Source organism: Psittacula echo, assembly GCF_963264785.1.
Source record: "Psittacula echo genome assembly, chromosome: 16".
NCBI classification, from domain to species: domain Eukaryota; kingdom Metazoa; phylum Chordata; class Aves; order Psittaciformes; family Psittacidae; genus Psittacula; species Psittacula echo.
In genome coordinates, this window is record NC_137752.1 from 6077897 (window position 1) to 6099031 (window position 21135).

At 41.9% G+C, this 21135-nt stretch overlaps 1 protein-coding gene across 1 annotated transcript; it reads right to left on the reverse strand.

Moving 5' to 3' along the window:
• Positions 1-988: 988 nt before the first annotated feature.
• On the reverse strand, positions 989-18518 carry PKN3 (protein kinase N3; the record flags this gene model as incomplete). Its single annotated transcript, XM_080630766.1, has 22 exons — positions 989-1253; positions 1595-1675; positions 2232-2339; positions 2575-2717; positions 3294-3370; positions 3924-3986; positions 4076-4252; positions 4623-4714; positions 5301-5367; positions 6856-6923; positions 7652-7763; positions 8818-9004; positions 9966-10041; positions 10973-11116; positions 11616-11725; positions 11966-12157; positions 12506-12701; positions 13044-13195; positions 13302-13431; positions 14233-14381; positions 14934-15216; positions 18498-18518. 22 exons carry the CDS (start codon positions 18516-18518, stop codon positions 1041-1043), a joined length of 2841 nt encoding a protein of 946 aa, XP_080486892.1. The 3' UTR covers positions 989-1040.
• Positions 18519-21135: the final 2617 nt, after the last annotated feature.

Consider the following 21135-nt stretch of genomic DNA (forward strand, 5'->3'; position numbering starts at 1 on the left):
TACCAAGTATAATTACAACACATGTTACCAGGTAAAGGAAATCACCTTTAACTTACTGATTTTCCAGTATTAACACTGTAATTATTTGACTATCCCAACAAAAGATACAGGATACATATTGATAACATCTGTGGAGAGACAATTTGACTACAGTCATTTGTCTGTGACAGTGGATGACACCATGCAACATGTACACAGACAACTTGATTGAGAGGGAGGGAGGGAGGGAGGGAGGAAGGAAATGCTACTATTAACATTTACAGTGAAAAATAAAAGCCTGCCTGTTGGAAAGAATATGGTTAGCCCTGACCTGAAATGTTCAGCTAACAAAAAGGAGATGAAAAGCTGAAATTTCTTTATAAGGAATTTTTCTTTATTTTCAAGAACAGAATGTGCACAGCTGTGGCTTCTTCATACCATTAAAAACAATATTTGAGATTTAGCATCCTCAAAGAAGTAGAAAGAGACTAATTTTCCTCAAGATAAATCACTCGGATCATTGTGAAACCCAAACATCATTGTTCTGGTTGTGTTAAAATCCAGTCCTTCTCTGGCATACACATAATTACAAGTGGGAATGAGCTTAAAGATCATTACAAAGAGGGAATGCTGTATGTATCTTTTTTAGACAACAGTTGAGAAGTGGCCATTCCCTCTGCTACTATGCAACTTTAAAAAGCTGTGCTACTTACTTAGGCTTTTTGCAAAGAGTAACCTGGGTTGCAGAGATTATTTGATTTCATTAAATTAAGTCCATCTTAAATTCCATATTTCCATCTATATGTAATGGCAGCAGAAGATATATCCAGTCAAACTGTAATTGCTCCTTAAAAATAACTGACATCTAGTATCCCTCCAGCAAAGGAGGCCAAAAAAAACCCACAGCAGGTTAACTCAGCTTGTGGGGCACTCTCATCCCAGTGTCATCAGCACGACTACCAGATCCAGTAGATCTGTTGACTTTTCCATTGCTCATGCCAAATCCTCTGTTCGCTCTCTCAGGTGGTAACAATCTGTTCATGTTTTTTAGAGCTCAAGAGTCAAACATCTAAAAGGTGCCTGGAGACAAAGTCAAAGTCCTTGAAGACAGTCTGCTCCTTACGGGTTAGGAGAGCAACCTCCTTGGGAGGAGTAAGGATGGGCTTTTGTGATGTAAACTCTTCATCAAAGTTGCTAATGTCAGTTGGGTCTCTTAGAGTGGGCACAAAAGGGGGCTTCAGAGTCCTGGCCAACAAGGCATCCCAATCAATTCCCTGTAAGAGAAGGAAGTGAACAGACCAAATTGACATTAAGATTATTTATGAAATGAGATGTTTATGGCTCACAAGGTAGATAACTTTGTACCTAGAAGCAGCACAATTAGAAATAAACCAGTTCTGAGAGCTATAAGATCTGTAAGATCCCAGAATACACTCTTGGGAGATGTCATTTCAAACATGAAAAACATTCTGGAATAGAGCACTCAAGTGCAATAGAAGCTACCACTAAAATCTCACTGATGACTAATAGGAAATATGCCTCCATACCAACAGAAAGTATATCACTCTCAGCTCAAGCACAAAAGATGAGGAGGAGGGATAAAGTGAGTTCCTACCTTAAAAAAGGCCTGGATTTTAATCTCTTCTGCATCTTTTTCCCCTGCTCCCAGTCTACGCTCTGGACATTTCCGAAGAAGCTGCAGGAAATATCAGGTCAAAATTAAACACTGGGAACAAAGGTGGACAGAAATAATTTTCCAGAGGAAAAAAAAAAAAAAAGAAAGGAGATGGACTGACCCCTCAGTATCTTCTCATTCTCACTTTGCAGCAAGGTCATAAATCTGCTAGTAACAGCTCATACCTAGCTCCTTGTAAATAACTTGCCCACATCAATGAGATACCTGCTATAAACTGCATGAAGCGTCTCATCTTAATTGTGCACCCCTGACTACTGGGTTACATTTAAAAACCAAATGACTCTGACATTCCTGCCCTTGAATCAACACTTTCCATGTCAGACTTGGCAGCAACAGCCCTCAGTAAGAAGTCTGCTTAGTCATCCTTAGACAGAAGAATAACATTTATGTAAAGGGAAGGAAAAATATGTGTAAATGTTAAATGTTTCCTTAGTCTGTGTAGGCAGCTCCAGATTACACACACTAATGTTACCCAGTCCTAATAGAGTCCCTCTGGATCCACTTCCACAATAAATACAAATTCCTCACGCTCTCAGCAACCCATCAAGCCCATTACCTTCCGGATTATAGAAAGTGCCTCGGATGAAAGGAATCGTGGATACCGGACTTCATCATTGACAATGCTGTCAAAGACTTCCTCCTCATCGTCTCCAGGGAATGGTGACTGCAATTGGGACATCTGATTATTCAATCCACATAGCACCCATTCCTCACTATTAAATAGGGGTGAGAATAGCATACAACTGTATGAATTAGTTAGTGTTTGGCAAGCACTAAGAATAAGTAAAATGTAATTTAAGTACTAATAGTTGACTGCATTCAGCAAAACGTTATCTTAAGTGGTTGGGTGCTATTGCCACAAGCCTGTTTAGAGAGGTCCTCTTAAAGAAAGGTCTTACCTCGCCAACAAGCATCTCATAAATGAGCACACCCAATCCCCACCAGTCTACTGCTCGAGTGTATGAGATGTCCGTCAGGACTTCTGGAGCCAGAAATTCAGGGGTGCCACAGAAGGTGTTTGTGCGGTCTCCAAAACCTATTCCTGTAGGAAAAGAACACTTGTAAAACCCAGCACACGTTACTAAATGGACCGCATGCAGCCTCACCTTCCGGAAGCCACAGCTTATCACTGATAATCTAATGTTGTTAACCAGGCAAGGGTTCTCTTTAATGTCTGTAAACAGCAATAGCAGGTATGAAACCTTAGGCCCTTGACAACTCCAAATAAGAAATATACAGACAATGCTTAAACAAACAGAAAAAACAAGGCAACTCCCTGCAGATTCCATTGCTCATTTACTCAAGTACACATTTTGTAGCATCCTATATTCTGGCTCCTTAGAACAAACAAACACATTGTAAACTCCTCTGTACCTTTCCTGAAGATGAAAGGACAAAGTTCTCTTTCCAAATTCATCATGGCCAGACAGGTGAGGGTGTTTTGTTGTTTGGTTTGTTGGGGTTTTTTTGTCTTGGTGGGTTTTATCTTGCTTTTAGATGGGGATCAATGCAAGTTACACAGGACCACCTCAGTATCTGTATTTGCAAACAAATTACTGAAGCCCAGACCCTAAACTGGTTCTGATGGTTCAATTTCAGCTTCACCAAAGTCACTCACCTTCCTTACACAATCCAAAATCTGCGATCTTCACAAATCCTTCAGCATCTAAAAGCAGATTATCCAATTTCAGGTCCCTGAAGGTAAAGGAGAGGAAAGAAAATAGTGGATGAAGTCCTAGGATTGCCAGCCAACATCTTTTTTTGCACAAGAGGTGGAAGCTAGATGTTCGTAAAATCAAATTTAAATTCAGCAAAGTCTACATTTGTTTTAAATCATGTATTATTTGAAAGATTCCCCTTAAGTTATTGATGTTTTCCTCTTAATGAAAGGTTCACAAAGCAGCTTGGAGCTGGGTGGGGCTTATTCATCTGGAAAAGAGCACCCCACAACAGCATGACACATTACTTGGCTATGACAGTAAAAAAGAAAGCAGCGACTTACAGGTGCCCCCCAGAATGTATTGACATGTTAGAGAGGATTAATCACCTGCAACATGTCAGATGAATAGCTTCTAGATTACTTTCTTTACTTTAAACATGATGAACATGCTGATAGCAGCAGGCGATGGGGAAAATAAAGACAGATAGAAAGATTAGAGACCCTAGCAAGATAGTGAGCTCCAGATAGGAAAAAAAATCAACTTTCAAGTTGCTGGACTGTATTATTCGTGAATTTTTGCTGCTTTACCTATAAACAATTTTCTTCTCATGCAAGAACTGGAGTCCCAAGACTACGCAGGCTGTGTAAAACCTACAAGAGAGGAACAGTCATCAGGAAATATATATGAGAATCAAGTTAAAAATGTTTAGTGCCTGGAAACTAGACTAATTCTAACTCACTGTGCCACATGCTCTGGAAAGACATCTTCGTGGATGCGCATCATAAGATCACCACCCGGAGTATATTCCATCACGAAACAAGCATGATGAGGTGTCTGGAAACATGCAAACATGTTCACCAGGAATGGATGACCAGAAGAATTGACCACTTCAAATATTCGCTTCTCACAGTTCAAGCTGCCAGGATTCAAAGAATGAAAATGTCAGTGTTAAAACCTGTCAGAAAAGCCTGTTCTGAGAAAGACAGGATGAAGAAGAGAATCTTTACAGCTTAAGCTAGAGAAATAAAAAGTGAGGGCTAATATGACATTTATCTTATATCCTTCCAAATCTTCAGTCTTACAATGTTCTTCAGGTGTTATTCCACCAGAAGGCAGAAAGCAGCACTGTTATAAGTTTCCTTACTTGTGATTTTACTTACTCAAGCCCTAAGGTCATATTTAACTTTAACAGTGCCATGACCAGTACACATAAAACCTACTAACATTTGATTACAGGTGTGTAAATGTACCCTCTGGCAATAGTACCATCTCTAAACCAAACTCACCTATCAATTTCATCTCTCCTAATAATATCTTTTTTCTTTAGGGCTTTGATAGCATACAGCTTCCCAGTTGCCTTGTATTGAGCCAGCAGTACCTGAAAGACAACAGAAAAGCTCTACTTCAAACAAATCTGTTATTTTCTTATTGAATTACTTTGACTGTCTGGAGTGGATAGAAATAGTTTGTGTCAATGGGAGTCATTCTCAACACCAAGCTCAAGTAACTCCAAAAATTTAGCGCTTTTTTCCGGCTCCTTGTATTGAAGCAGTCTAGAAGGATGTTGGTGTAAGTTATATTCTTTCCACAAACAGTAGTACCACAGCTGGTGCAGTGCTTCATGAGCACCTCAGGGCTCTCATAGCAAGCAACTATGCACACAGATTTTGGGAATGGAGCTATTCCATTAGTGGCTACCATGAAAAAGAAAGGAATGGTAATGGTGTGCTTTATGAAATGATTCTCAGGATAGTTTTCTTCAGGCTTTGAAGCCACAAATCTTCAGGAATTTTGACTGTTAAGAAGTTATCAGCTGCTTGTGTGGTTGGGCTGGGTTTGTTTTGTACATCTGTGTTGCAACAAATATGTACTGCAACATTTCTATTTGGACTCTGAGGCAAAGGCCAATCTTCAGAGCCACAGTCCCTTAACCCTCTTTCACAAAGTGTACACTTCTGTATTACCTTCCCAAAGTGACCACGTCCCAGCATAGCAATACAGTGAAAATCCTCAAACTGAACTGTCCTTTTCCTGCAGACAAACAGAGAATTGCTGAGACAATACCCAAAACATGCACAGATAACTAAGGAGTATGTATTTCTGTTACGGGAAGAAGCTCTGTATAGCAAAAGGGAAAGCAAACAGCTGTGTCAACCACTTCTTGTCTAAGATGAAATCCTGAAAACTTAGGCTTGCTGGTGTTCTTTCACTGAAAAAAAGTAGCAGGCAACCACAATAAACTGCTTTCAGTGGCAGCAGTCTGACTTGAATCTCTGCTGGCAACAGGAGCAACAATTCCAACTCCCTAAAGCTTGCTTTCTCTGTTACTTCCCATAACAGGATTAGTTCCCCTCCACCCCCGTCCTTGAGGTAGTAAAATTCAATTTTGCCTTCACTCCTTTCAGCAGGCTCAACAGCAATTGTGTTAATCAGACATGAGCATGTTTATCAAGTGCTGGTAGGGTAAGCACATAAGGAAAAAAGAAGTTCTCTCTCAAGAATTGGAAATGAAACATGGTGAGACAACAGACATAAGATGTTGCTGGAAAAAACGCAGCTGACTAAAGAGATGCTGTGTCAGCCACAAGGTGTTACCAGGGAAACTCAGGCTGCAGAACTGCTTGGAAATAATAATAAAAAAATCCCCAACAAACAACCCACATCCTAAACACCTGAGTGCAGGATCATTTTTAAATGGCAGCAGATACTCCAGACACCTCCAGTTAGTGAAATAAAGAGCAAAGTATCTATCCATGAAGGACTCAAATCCCCCCTCAGCCTTCTCAGAGGGAAAGTAGGCAGGTGCCTGACATGGTTTTGAAGATGGGACCCCTCAAAAGTGATGATGAAATTATGAAGATAATTCTACAATCTGAACTGTAAGATCATCTTAGATAGATTTTGCTATTCATGCTTTTTTGGTCAGTATTTGTTAAACAATAATTATTTTTTACTTGTCCTGGTTTTGGTATATTTACTGCTGTGTGTTGTTGTTACATACAAATTGTGTATATATAACTGCCATAGACTATAAACAACTTACTGGTTTATGCCTCCCTATGTAATGAAATACAGTGTATCTTGCATATCAATAGAAACACAAGTGCGAGAGATAGCAAAAGTGTTTCTGAAATTTATTACTTAGAACACAGTAAAAAACACAGAACACAGTAAAAAACACAGAACACTTAGACATTTAAATATACTACACCGTAAAACTTCAAAAAAGGAAGCACTTAAAGACAGGTAAGTGACTTTATACCTTCTACTCAAATAATCTATTACACTGTAGTGTACAGTCTATCACTAGGCAAAGTGCTGGGGTTAAAAAGCAGATGAGTCACATCTGGACCAGTTCAGAGCAGACTTTTCATGGTACTGTCTATACTCAGCACTAAGAGGCTGCTGCTGAGAAACCAAAGCAGACCTTGAGCTGAATTTTAGACTGCATGCTCAAACATTTCAGTCCAGTGCCTCTTTAATCTGTGATCCAAGACAGCCCATGCTGTCCACAGTTACCTTGGAGATGCTGGGACTGTTATAGCAGAGCTGCAGGACTTCTCTTCAACATGCAGCCTCTTCAGACACTAGGAACAGAAAGGAAAGGACAGAATCTGGAATCATCAAGTCAGACCTGAACATCCACATCCAAATTGTATCCTCTGTCATGAACCAGCATAACCACAGACAAGTTCTCGCAGTTGGTCATGCCCTCTGCTCAGAGGAAAGCAGCATGAAAACAGATTGTCAATAGTCACACGTAACACGTATGATTTTTTTTCTTATAGGCTCAAACCCTTTCAAGTAAATGCTTTTATAAGTCTGGGATAAAACATTTCCTTTCTAGGAAAAAAAAGGCATTTCCTGTCCCAGGAAGAGTCACAATGATCAAAGAATGCAGCTTCCTCTATCACGAAAGGCAAATAAGAAAGGGTAAGATGTGGTAGAACACAGGTCATTAACCATTAGACTACTCAAAACAATTTTCCTGCTCCTTCCTGTCAGAAAAATAGAGCTCTTCTTGGGTTTGCCCAGTTTCTTTAATAACAAAAAACTTCATCTGGTCCTAAAAGCCGGCCTACCTTCCTTCCCCACCTTCTCTCTGCACTCTTGCCCTGAACTCCCAATTTAATTTTTGTAAAGATTCCATGCCAAAACAGCTCACTGGATTCTGAATCCCTGGAGATCAGCCACCTAATGAGGAGATGCCTGTCTAAAGTATAGTTGATTTCTCCAGTAAGAAACAAATAAGAAGAACTGGGCCTTGAAAGAATAACAGCCAATAAAAGGTTTCCCTGTTAGCCCTGATGATTACCGGAGAATCTGCAAGAGATGGGGTTGATTCTTTGGAGTTGGCCATCTGGAACAGGCGTGGAGGCTTGGGTGGTGCTTCATCAGCAAATGTGAGCTTAGCCGCAGGAAAGTCACTGCATTTGTAAAACAAAATTGAAGGAGATTGCCTTAGAACAGACACATCTTTTCTATATTAATTCAGCCCAATACACTGGACAACAGGACTCCCTGATTCACATCGCAAGTCTGCGAGGTATCAAAAGTTATGCTCTCCTAAATAAATGAAAAGAAGCTATTAAGTTAGTGATGGTTAAACTCACATCCAACAACAGCTCTCTGATGCTATAAAAATCAATTAAACAGAGGTGTGTAGAAAAAAGTCACTATGATCAAGAATTTAAAGGAAGCCTTGATTTTAACAGCAACACAGTAGTTGATTTTTTTTTCATTTTAGCTTTTCTGTGTCTTGTGAATCAGCAGGAATAGTGTCTTTTAGATGTACTTTAGATGTACATAGATGGCACTATGTACCATCTATGCGATGTACCTTCTGAGTGCTCCATTATGCTAGTGGTTGGGGTACATGTAGCCTCATGAAAGAAGACTGCATTTTTATTACAACAATCACATTGTGACCTTGCACAGAGTTCAGTTACTATACTGGTGAAAAAACTTTGAGTGGAGTTTCTTTCCTTTACAGCACAAAACCAGTACATCTTTTTTTGTATATAAAGGAACTTTTGAAATCTGCTTTTGGTTAGGTTTGGGGGTTTTCTTCCTCCTTTTTTGTTTTTTGCTGTTGTGTTTTTTTTGTGTGTGTGTTTGTTTTCGGGTGTTTTATTTTGTAGTATCACAGTGTTTACTTATCACCACTTGCCCACAGATCTCACTGCAAAGGAAAAGAAAGCTGCTAAAGTCCCACTGGCTCTGGAACACACTGCTTGTTAGGAGAGCAATTCTGCAAACCAGACCAACTGCTAACAATAAGTCAGAGCTACCCACGATGTACTGAACACCCCACTAAAAATTACATCATTTCAGGCAGCACTTAAAATCCTGAATTAAGATCCTCAGATACATTTTTCCAATCAATATCTTCCCCCACCTTAGTAAGATGCAACCAAATTTGAAGATCTATCCTACACCTGTTTCAGAGTGTCATCCAGTAACAGTCAGAACATGACTTACCTACTCAATTTGGACACTGGATCAACATGACTTTGCAGGGGAACTGGAGAAAAGTCTGTGTGAATGGGATCATGGAGTGGGGGACTCAGAGTGCCCATGGAACTACATGGAGGGAGGAAACTCATCATCAGGCGACCCCAAGCAGCAACATTTATGTTCATTTGAGGAGCTCGGAGAAATTCTTTCCCTAGAGGAGTCAGAGTCAAAACACCAGTGATTTAACAACACACAAATTACAATCTCATATACTGTTAAATTATTGTTTTCATCCAAGCACCCGTGGGTTATTCAAAAAGGGAGCCCGCCGCAGGGAGAATGGGCTTTTTTCCCTCCGGAATAAAGATTAGTAATGATGATACAGATCTATTGTTTCACTTAAGTACAGTTCCATAGAATATCATAACAATCCTCAAGTAGAAATTGCATGAAACATTAAAAACTTATGGAAGTCAGGTTTTCTTCTATTTCAACACCGCATTTTAATCAGGCAGCTTGCTAACAGAAAGTTTCTGAAAATGCCTTAAAAAGAGTAAAACATTTGGAATGTTTTTGTTACTTTTACTATTTCTTGAATAATATAATATAAAATCTCATTTATCCCCACTGCCAGGAGTTTTCAGTATGTAAAGTCTTACCTTATTCAGCTTCACAAGAAAGCATTTGCAGACAAAGAAAAAAGTATGCAAGTTATTCCAGTCCGTAAACTACTAATCTGAGATGCCAGCTCTAAAGACTTGACACAGTAGCCTGTTCATGACAGAGTCTTCTATAATTCAGAGTTTTCCTGAAAACTTTCCAAACTCTGTTCATCAGTAACAGCATTACTGGTTAAATTAGCACAGCTTGAGTCCCTGATCTTGCTAAGGAGGCTGTTAAGTAACTAGTAATTATTATCTTCCTCACAACGTTAATTATGAGTAGAAACACCATAACAACTATCACATTACAGAGCCAGGCTGCCTACATGTTTTGTGATTGAACAAACTTTCCCATTCCAATAAGCCCACCTTCTTACACACAGGAATTAGCAAGCATTCTAGTGTCTTACAAACTCAGTGGGATAGGAGAGTACACCAGCCTGCTTGTGCAAACCCCTGCCCCCACCTACACACCCTACATAGTAAGCAGTCAGCTCTCCAGCAGCTTACCTTTCTGTTTGGGGAAGATGCGTTTCTGTCGCTGCAGTTTTGGCTTTCTCTCAATGACAGGATTACAGAACATCACCTGGCAGAGAAGTAAAGGGGATTTGTCAGGATTTTTCATTTACACTGTGAATACAGACCTTCACACGTGCCTGCCCTCTCATCAAATTCTCCATTCATATCTGTTTGGTAAGTTCGGAGTCAATTACATAGACTGTGTTATTCTAGCTTCACCCTATAAACATCTGATACTTTAGCAATGTTTTTACACGTTGGAATTTTCTGCTACCTGAAATGCAGAAAAAATGCAGACAAATTCATATCCCAAATGTCATTAATCTAATTTGTAAAGCCATGCATAAAGAACACATCCATTTGTAGGGTAAAAAAAAATTAGTCCATGGCAGAAAAGTAAAAGCCAAAACACCAAAACCAACCCCTACAAAACCAAACCACAAAACCCAAACTTGCCTCCTCTCCTGCCTTCTTTGGTACATGAGGTCAAGATCCTGCTTTTGGAGAGATAACCACAGGAACTTTCATCAGAACACAAAAGAGAAAGTACTGTGGCTTTTAAGGGACTACCTGCATAATCTCTTCATTGATGGTACTTGAAACTATTAACCTCAGAAAGATGATAAAATAAGCATACCCAGAGGGAATGTGGATCTCTGATTCTACAGTCTCTATGATTCAATTCTGACCATTAAGCCATACGTTTAATTAAAGTGTCACCAATGACTCACAATGAAAGCAAGAAAAACCAACAGATTTCACAGCACACACACATATAATTACAGTGGAGCAGTTGAGGAGTCACTCCAGGCTACGGCATATGCACATCTATTATATCATGTTGCTCCTTATTCTTATACAGAAAAGGATTTCAGGTGTCATTCTACCCTCTAGATTATTGCTCCTTCCATCCCTTGTATCCTGGGTTGAACAACTGCTTTCAGGGCAAGCACCCTAAGCAGAGTTCTCTTAAAAAGAAACAAAGCTTATACTTATACCTCTGCAAAAAGCATTCCTTGGGGTTCTAGTGGGAGGCACATCCCGTGACGTTCGTTATCCAGAAAATCATCCAAACGTAAAAACTTCACTGCACAAAGTTCTCTCCAGTCTCTCCAGTAAATGGCGATTTCTAGCTCACGAGACTGGTGTGATGGGTGAGTGGTAAGGGAGAGAAAAAAAAGGCAGGAGAGAGTTACATACTACGCCATGCTCTGGCAATGGCACACACACACTGCTGTTAAAAGTAAATAAATGAAATAAAATCAGTAAACTAAACAGTATGCATAAGAATCTTCTTTAATACTTGTTTCCTACTTTCTCTGTTGTTTTCACATCTTGATTATAGACCCTCTGAAGATGGTTGTCTTGGCTCCCAATTTCAGAAATCCCTGTGAGAGCTGCTTCACTGATAAGTGAAACAAAACCGCTCAGATAAGGAGAGAAGGACAACAGATGCTGTTCAAGCTGAACCTCTGCCAGAGATGCACTGCCTTCAGGGGAAGGCTAAGATAACTGGCACAGAAAAGGACATGGAGACAGCAGCAATACAGAGTTCACTCAACTGGAATGGCAGCTAAACAAGCAAATCAGGTAAGGTGAAATGGAAAAACAAACACCACAAGGAATCTAGGGCAGACTTACCCGGTCCAGCTCAATGACAAAACTCTGGTCCCATGCCTGGTTATTAACTGGTCCCCAGTTAGTTTGGCCAACCACTTTATTGTCCACTTTGAGAACAGCAAGGACCTCATCTAAACAAAGGAGAAAACATGGATTATAATATTTTACCACAGAAAATTTCCCATGCTGAAGGCAAATATCCCAAACAACTGTAATTTCTAGAAGAGTAGAGGGAGGACCAAGTATAATGCAATTGACTTGTAGCTTTGCAGAAAACAGGTATCTTATAAGTACACTCACACAAGGCTAACCAATACCATGATGAGAAGACCCCATATGCCACTCAGTTCAAGAGGGAACCTCATACTTACTACATGGCTCTTCATTCCGCAGGTACTTCCCTGCAACACTACGGCCATGAATACCCAGGCCAACTCGTGTTCGGGAAAGGGATCTCAAATCACTTGGGCTGCCACAGATGGGAGAAGAACTAGTCATTCGGGAACGTCCTGGAACGTTTTCCAATAGATCCTGACACCCCATTAGTCTCACTTCCAATGTTCCTGAGGGATTTTAGGAGAGTAAAGAATATTATTACTATCAAGTCTTCACATTCATCCCATTTTTGTGTAATATAAAAGATAAAGTGATTCCAGCCAGCCTTGTCCTCACAAGGGTCTGAAAATGTCTCAGATTCATGATTTCTTGGTTAATAGCTCGAATCTACTCCAGATTAAGGGAGTGCAAATCCATACGATTAAAAAGCTCTGCCTGGCCTAGAAGACATAACTCCAGTCCCTAGAAAACCAAATCCCCATGTAGCAAAAGGCATTACAATAATGAAAATAAATGCAATTAATTTTTCCCCTCTATCCTCCTCACAAACAACATTCCACACAGGAATTACGTACCTGTAAGGGCTGTAGGTTTGACAACTGAAGTTGGTTGGATGCTGCCATGCTGAGCTCCCAGGGAGGAAGTATTTACTAGTTCCTGCTTGATGAGTGCTCTTTTTGGATGATCAGGAGAAAGCTCACTAAGCTGATGTTCCAAGGACAAGCGCAGCAGATCAATCTTCTGAGAGGACTCTTGCAAACGACCCTGAGCCTGGCAATATGAAGTAGAACAGAAAACAGGCATTGTACAGCCCCAGTCCAGGTACTATTAATCCTTTCTGAACTACTAAAGCAAGCTTCCAAACCAGACTAAATAACACCTTACTAATAAAGGAAAAAGACTAAATATTTTCCCACAGGTCCTGATCACCCCCATCAGTGTCACTTCTGAAGGAATGTTGTTCCTAGAAGGGAAAGTGATCCCAGTCTGTCTTCAGAGAGACAGGAAATACCAGATTAATAACTCTCAGTTAACTCTACTCATTCATGCTAAATCACTAATGTTGAAGCATCATGAAACCACTCTCTCAAGAAAGACTGAATAAATGCTTACCTCAGCCAAAAACTTGCGGTCCTGTACCCGGCTCCCTCCCAGGATCTTCAGCACATTTTTGGCCCCCTCAGCTACAGCAGTTTCAATGCGCAGGTGATGTCTCAGCTCCTCAATACGCAGTTCCAAAGCACTGATGGTGCTCCCCATCCTCACTGGCAATTTAGGAGATAAAATATGGAAAGGATGAGAACTGACTCAGCACTTAAGGCTTTGGCTGCATCTGTTCTGGGCTGTTATCAGTTACTTAAAACACCCTACCTGCTGGATCCGCTGGATCTTCCATCCCTCCTACTGATTGAGATACTTTCCCAATGTGCATGCGGATTATCTCAATCTTTGTCTTGCTGTCCTGAAGCATCTGCTGAGCTGTAGCCAGCAGCTTCCGCTCCTGCCAAAAAGAAAGCATAGGCAGAGAGGGAGCCCTGCTCATTAAGAATGGATTGCAGTGAGGTGTTCACATATGAGGATGAGGTGGTACCTGCAAGAAAGGTCATAAATGATTCTGAAATAGCATACATAAACAGTTATGTAAAGGAGACACCTCTGAGGATCAAGGGCTTTGAGATCACTATCTCCATTTTGAGAGGGAAAGGACAGGTCAAGGTGATGTCCAGTTATAATACCAAATCTTGCAGTCACTGAGACTAATGATTCACTGGTTAACTGTGCTTACACTGTTTTGTGAACAGAGGTTTTTAACAAAATAAGAGTATCTTATTTTAACAAATAAGAGTATCACACCCTCTACACTGCTGGTCTGGATAAATTAAGCTTCATAATAAGCTTGGAATTTATTGGTTTTTTTAATGTGCCTTTTAAATAATTTAATTTGTCTTTTAAATAGGGTTATACCAAACTCAAACATCCAGTAATTATAGGTTGGATTAAGTCCTTGGCAAATGAAACATGCATCATTCACTCCCTTTTTGATTCCTGCTAAATCCTTGAAATCTGTACCATGTTGCAGGAAGTCTAATGCACAGTTACAGTATTGGTTGTCCTGTGCTGTAATGTGACATGCTGTCACTATGCTGAGAACCAAAACGCAGAGATAGGATTCAGCCAAGCAGTCTTTACAAATTTATTTCTTCCACACACCAATTATCAGAGATATTTTTTAATATGGATTTTAAACACACATTTCAATCAAAAAATCCATATTCTCAAATGGTTGCTTATTCCTGTTTACCTTGGATGTTGAATACATTTGGATCATGTTTTCAGCTCCTTGTTTCACTTTCATTTCAACATGCAGCTGCTTTTTCAGAGCTTCAACCTTCCTTGCCATGGGGTCTGGGTTTCTTTCCCAGAGACAAGGATCTGGAGACACCGATCCATCTGCACAAACAATACAATCAATACCATTAGTCATCTTATCTTGTCTCATTTCACTGGGTTATTGATGGGTGACTCTATAAAATAAGGTTAGGCTATAAAAGAAAGTACAAAAAGGTCTTGTCTACAAAACTGACTGCAAAACACTCTTTCAAATGAATATCAATATTTCTTAGTTTATCAATGAACCCATTCTAACAAGCACTCTTTGAACTTTTTATACTCACTCAGCCTGTCAGATACTTGGCTGATCAACTGCCCAGAAACTGTTCAAATCTCTTCAATTCTACCTGCAGCCTATGCCTGAATATAACCTGTGTCCAGCACTCAGCTGGTCTTCTCCCTATATTGATCTCTCATGTTGCCTTCTTTCACCTTTATTGCCCCATACTCGACTTTTTACTGCACAAATAATTTCATCAGCTACATACCAACAGAAGAAACTCCTGCTACTTTTGAGCCCTCAACAGAAATTCAATATATAAATCAATTCAACATATATAAATATGAAGCACTATAAGAGAATTTTCCTGTCAATCATAACCCAAGCCCTACCTGTCTTATTCTCCTCTTTGTCTGTTATTACAATCCTTGCATTAAGCTCCTGAAGTTCCCACTGCAGTTGCTCCAGTTTTCGGTTGGAAGATTTCAGCACATGCTCTATATGAACAAGATTCTTTCTGTCTGTTGTCGCTTTGCGCAGGTTTTCTGCTCCCTCTTTAATCTTCAGTTCTTTCTGTATTGCACGGCGAAGCAATTCCTTCTCACCCTCCAGTTTTTGCTGGAAGCCTGGATCCATGAAGTTCACACCATTGCTCAGCTGCAAGAGACAGCTGCCCTGCAATCAAGCCAATAGGATTTCAGAGATAACACAGTTCAACCATTTTTATGGTATAGCAATACCCTCATAACATTCCACTTCTTCATTTCATTTAGAAACTGGTCCAAACAAATTCTTAAGCCAAACTTTTCAGCAAATTTCCAAGAAGGCCAGACCTACATTTAAATTGCAGAGAACAGAACACAACTTTGATCTTAACATGCCTTAATTTCATTTTAAACCATACCGGACAAAAACCTTCACATTGTCCCCTTGTTATTTAATGTCCACACACATCTTTCCTCTTCAAGTATCAAAGCCCAGCCAATATTTGCTCTTGTTCTGATCACCATTCACTTTTACTAGTATGACGTAGTAGATACAGATTTTTACATGGATGTGTCTTGATGCTGACTCCTCAAATACAATCCCAACTAACCCATTAGAGCTTTCTAGGAACATCGCAAGCATGCATTAACTCTTGGCTGTTAGGCATGAAGAAGAAAAATGTAAAACCTACAGCTGTTTCTATAAACGAACAAGCAACAGAGTAGCTTAACTTTCTGCTGTCTCTGCAAAGGTGAGCTGATTGTTGTCTCAGTCTCTATTCTGTGATTTATAGGCAGCAAAGCCACTTAGAAACACAGGCTATTTTGACTTGCATTAGTAGCATTCAAGCTTGTTCTTCACCATTTTCAACACTGCTTGTTCTAGTGATGTATCATGAGCTCTGGACAGAGACGCTCTGTCTGCAGGCTCTGGACATACACCATACAGGCAGTAGCAGCAGAGGTGTATCCCACTGACCACATAAACACTGGACTCAGACCAGAGCTGTGAAAGCTTTATCCAGGAGGATGCTACTTAAAACTGTAACAGATCCAAGCAAGACATTGTTTCTCTCTTCAACAGGAAGAGTGCCTTTAAGGCATTCAAAGCAATACATATATTAATAACCTAATGTTAATGATTCAGCATACTCCCTGCTTAAATGCAAAAGCAATGGTTGTCAAGCTGTACTACACTGACTTAATGCCACACAGCACATCAGTGACTGAAGACAGAACTCAGGAATCCCAACTTGTTTTCACACTCCTTAGTCAGTTGACCACATTTCCAACAATAAACCACACTGGTTTTGTGTTACTTGGGTACAATACTGCATTTTAGGAGTGTGCTGTGCATTCAAAGCTGAAGCCACTCACACAGAAACAATTATTTAATCAAAGACCCAACCAAACATCCTCCATCAGTTTTTGCTGATTTCAGTCTAACAACAAAATAGTTAAAGAAGAAGGAAAAAAACAACATCTATTTTAAAGCTGGCTTAGAACCAAGTTGGGTCTGCAAGAGACACACAATAGCCAAAACAGGAGTTGTTCGGATTGGTAACAAAAAGGTTCAGATTAACATCCTGATTCCAGGAAGTTCTCACCCAATTAGTAAAGCCAGGAACTATAAGCCAGAGCTTTGATAAAGATCCAAAGTTTTGTGAGGAAGAACTTGAATCATGGAGTTCCTGAGTCACAGGCAACCTTTACCAGCTCTAAGTTGAAAAATCAGTAAGCTTTTTATCCAGTCTGTAGCAAGTGACTAAAAGGAGTCTGTTTGGCTGCAATTCTCATTTAAATCATTAGAAAAAACATACAGATCTCTTTTCTATCCAAACTATACAAATGGGTGTAAGCAATACACTCCCTGGATCTGCTCAGAGCAACGGAATGAGTAGTGGTGCAAGTGTAATACCAATAAAAGGAGCTGAATACAGAGACCTGTGTATTAATTCAGAGAACAGGTATAATCTGAGTAGCTTTGGGGTCAATTTTCCTCCACATCACTCTCTGCCGAAAGCTAGTATGAATACTGGTTAGTGCACCATGCTATTTTTTCTAAATATATTTAGAATGTAAGCATGGTATGTTTTCACAGAATCATAGAATGGTTTGGCTTGGAAATGACTTTAAGCTCATCTAGTTCCAATCCCCGTGCCATGGGCAGGGACTTTCTGAGGAGGATGGAAAAGCTGAATTTGCATTTGGATTGATCCATTTTGCATTCTGACTCCAGAATTTTGGTGGGGTATCAGGAGACTGCCCCAGCCCATGCTGCAGCTGTTCTTGGGCTCCCCACAAAGCTCAGTCCTTCAGGATAAGTCTCCAACACAATCCCAAAATGCATTTACAACTTGCAGAGACATACCCAAGCAGGCTTAAATAAACTCGCTTTTGGTACTTGTAGTAGGGCTGCCACAACTCACTCAGGGCTTCCGCTAGGCTCCTTGCACTGAAGTGTCTAGACTGCTTCCTAACTGGGAGAAATATCAGCAGTATCAAAGTTGCACTTAGTCCTTGGGATTGCAGCCTGGGAAGATCCCATCCCCTCCCTGGTTATGCCCAGTTTGGCAATAAGCCTCACCTGCTCAAAGCCCAGGGCAGACCTGGCTTTTACAGTTTCACCACTAACACAAAAACTGATTTACAGTTTGATTGAATGGGCTGATCAACTACCTAGAAACCATTCAAATGAGAAAGCTCACATGTGTTCACCAAGGCGTTGAAAATCACATCCTTCAGGGCAACTTTGTGCTCTAGGGAAAAGGCCTGCGTCGGGCACACACATGCTAGCCACATTCACTCTTTGCAAGAAAAAAGACACTGCAAGCATCGGAAAAAGACACTTGCAACCCTGTTTGGAGCCATTCGGCTCCCTCCCCAAATCCAATCTATGCAAGGGTGGAGAGCAGCGAGACAGGGAGAACCCAGTCTTTTGTGCCGCTCTCTCCATTCCATCTTTCCCAGATTAGGCTTGAAACGCCTCAAGGGAAGAGGGCAGGGCACCTCGGCCACTGCGCCGAGCTTATTCCAGAACTGGATGTTTTTCGGAGCACGGAGGCTGGCGGCCCTTTCAGCCCCGGCAGCGCGCCGCTGACCTACACCTCCTCGATGCCGAGACAGGGATCCCCCAGCGGGCACCAACTTGGCCCGATCCCCACTCCCCTGAGGCGGGGAAGGACATTTTTAGCGGATCCCACCCGCTCCGCACGGCCTCTCCCTCCTCCCCGGGGCGCGGCCACCGCGACCGGCTGAGGAGACAGCGGGCAGCCCGCTCCCGCCACCGCCGCTCCCTCCCTCTCCCCCTGGGGCCGGGGGGCTTCCGGCGGCGCAGGGAAGATGGAGGAGACCCCCGAAAGGTAGAGGGCACCCCGGAAAGATGGAGGCGGCCGCCCAGGATGGGAAAGCCTCCTCACCTCCGGCCACCCGCCATGAGTCTCCCCTCCTTGCCCTCAGCGCGGCACTCACCTCCGGGGTCCCCGCCGCCATTGCTCCGTGCGGCACCGCCAGCAACCGGCACTTTTCAAACTCCAGCCTTCCCGGGGAGCGGCGCGCCGCCGGCCAGCGCCCTCTCGCGGGGTGCGGGCCCGGGAGAGCTGCCCGCGGCCGGCCCTCAGGGAGCGGGGAGCCTCCCTTCCCCACACGCCTCCCTGGCAGGAGGTCGTCCCGCTGCCTTCGCCCGCCCTGAGGGGAAATGCGCAGCCGGGACCTGGCGCGGGACGGCGGCGGGAAGGAGAGAGGCGCGACAGGCCGGACGCTGAGGAGACTGAGGTACCTCCGGCTGCCTGGCGTGGACACCAACCCCTCCGCGTCGCGCTGCTGGGGGAGGAGAGGATTTAGGGGGTCAGTGTTGTGTGTAGGCACAGAAATGGTGGGTTCGCGACGGAAGGACAGTACAGGGACATACACAGTGGCAGATATCCTTATCCAGATATCGCGCTTGGATCAGTTGTAGACACCTCTGGGTGCTGTGAGGAAAAATTCCTGTGGCTGGGCCCAGCTTGCTGTGCCGTGTTGAGGATATCGGGTGGTTTCCAGTTTGAGTTCTCCACATTGACAGGTAACTGGTGTCTCTTGGTAGAGGAACAAGCAAACTACAGCTCTTCTCTAGATAGGATGCTCCCCTGGAACGGGCGCAATCCCTGTTGCCACTTTCCTGACTGCCCCTTTACATGTAGTATCCGGTGTTTCAGCTGAATACTAGAGTGAAAAAAGAACCCAAGTCCGTTGGCAAGGCCGGCAGTAATCCCCCAGCTATCACAAGTGAAAACCCACTATGCTGTCTTGCAGAACTGATTAACAGTGTCATAATGCTTAAAACAAGTCACAAATACTTACTGCTTTCAGGTGGTGAAGACCACCACTTGTAAGCTCCCTCCTCAGCAGTTTTACGTAATGTTGTTATTGCACTAAAATGCTTGGTTTGGGTCCTGGAGCAATGCATAGCTTTGAGTCAGAAGTCATCTGGAGGTTACAGCATTCCCACAATCAAGTTTAGAAAGATATTAATAAACAGAAATGGTTTCCTTTTATTTAATTAGAATAGTTTTTTCTAGCATGTGTTTTGTCAATGATCTGCAACTGAATAATTAGGAAATCAGCAGAAATTTAAATCTATCTTAACTGAGTTGAATTAATAAAGCCTTAAACTTCTATAAAACCTTCGATCATCCCCCTGTTGTTAATAAAGCAAGTGCATTAGATTAATATAAACCCTCTGCAACCTATTGCTATTGGTAACATGGCCCAGGTTCTGTTTAGTGTTTAAGGAATTATTGTGATTAGACTGTATATACGTAGAAAGCACTGGAAAGGGGAAAGTAAAAGCTGGTAGGCATGGATTGAAGCTCAGAACAGGAACACGACCATCTCTCCAGCAGACTGGGTCTGCCCCAGCAGCGAGGATTCAGGTTGTGTTTGTCTTGAGCTGAAGGAGAGGTTTGGGGTCATGGCTGCAGAGGCCATTTTGCTGCTCTGGGGGTTCACACGAGGGCTTCCCCCTCTTTCCTTCAGGTCTTGTGCCCCCCAGGTGAGGCAGCGGAGCCCTGCCCTCCACCAAACCATCCTGAGATGGGACATGTGCGGCACCAGCTTGTGGATGTATTGCATTTGGCAAGCATTAAAAGGCAGAAGTGCTGGGAAAGGATGCCCTTGCTTCCCAAAGCCCTTGCATTTCACCTTTGCCAAGTCTCCCATTTTACACTCCTTCTGGGACAGGGAATACTCCTCCCAGAGGGAGCAGTGCTACAGCCCATGTTGGATGCCACAGAAACCCACCCTCCCTCCCCGTATGAGCTAGGGGAATGAAGGAGTCCCACAAACTGAGGACCCAGGGGAGCAAGAGTTAGGTTTTACAGGGCTCCCTCCACCGGAGTACATTCACTCAGAGAAGGTGATGATAAAAGTCTTAGAAGTTTCCATTTTTAATGCAGCAGAGGGAGGGCAAGAGATTAAGCATAAATCTGATCCCCACAGGAAGCAAGCATCGTGTTCGAGTCACTTGTGACCTCCCGTTACTCTTATCACACTGGGCATCTGGTATCTTTAAAGAAGCAATCGGTATCAGCCTGACCCGTGAAAGATGCTGCTGAGCTTAGGACTAGTAACTGATTCTTTTGAAAAAGACTCTTGGAAATGGTAACATCAAGTAACAGTTGAATGTACTTTAATTCCTTCAAACAGAAGGATATCTTGAAGGTACATCAGAGAAATAATTTCATTGATTTCAGTCTTTTCAAAGAAAAAAAAAATCATTGCTTCAAAATTCAGGAACAATATCCAATAAACAAAGTACTATGGTTATGCACCTGGTTTAGTGTTGTACAAAGAGAAGCTTACAGATTCAAATGATGGCATAAATGACTGAGCAATCCATTCAGATAATGCTTGTTTACAGGGACAAAAAACTATCTTGACAAGTATGAATAAGCACACAGATCATCTGTTTAAAAAAACCTCAAACCCTCCTAACTGTATTTACACACACATGGATGTATTTGCTTTCCTTTGACACTAGAAATTACAGACAAAAGATTCCAGTTTATAGCAATTAAACTTCAAACAAAAATAGTCTTTCGAGTCATTCAAGTCATACAGCCCCAGAACA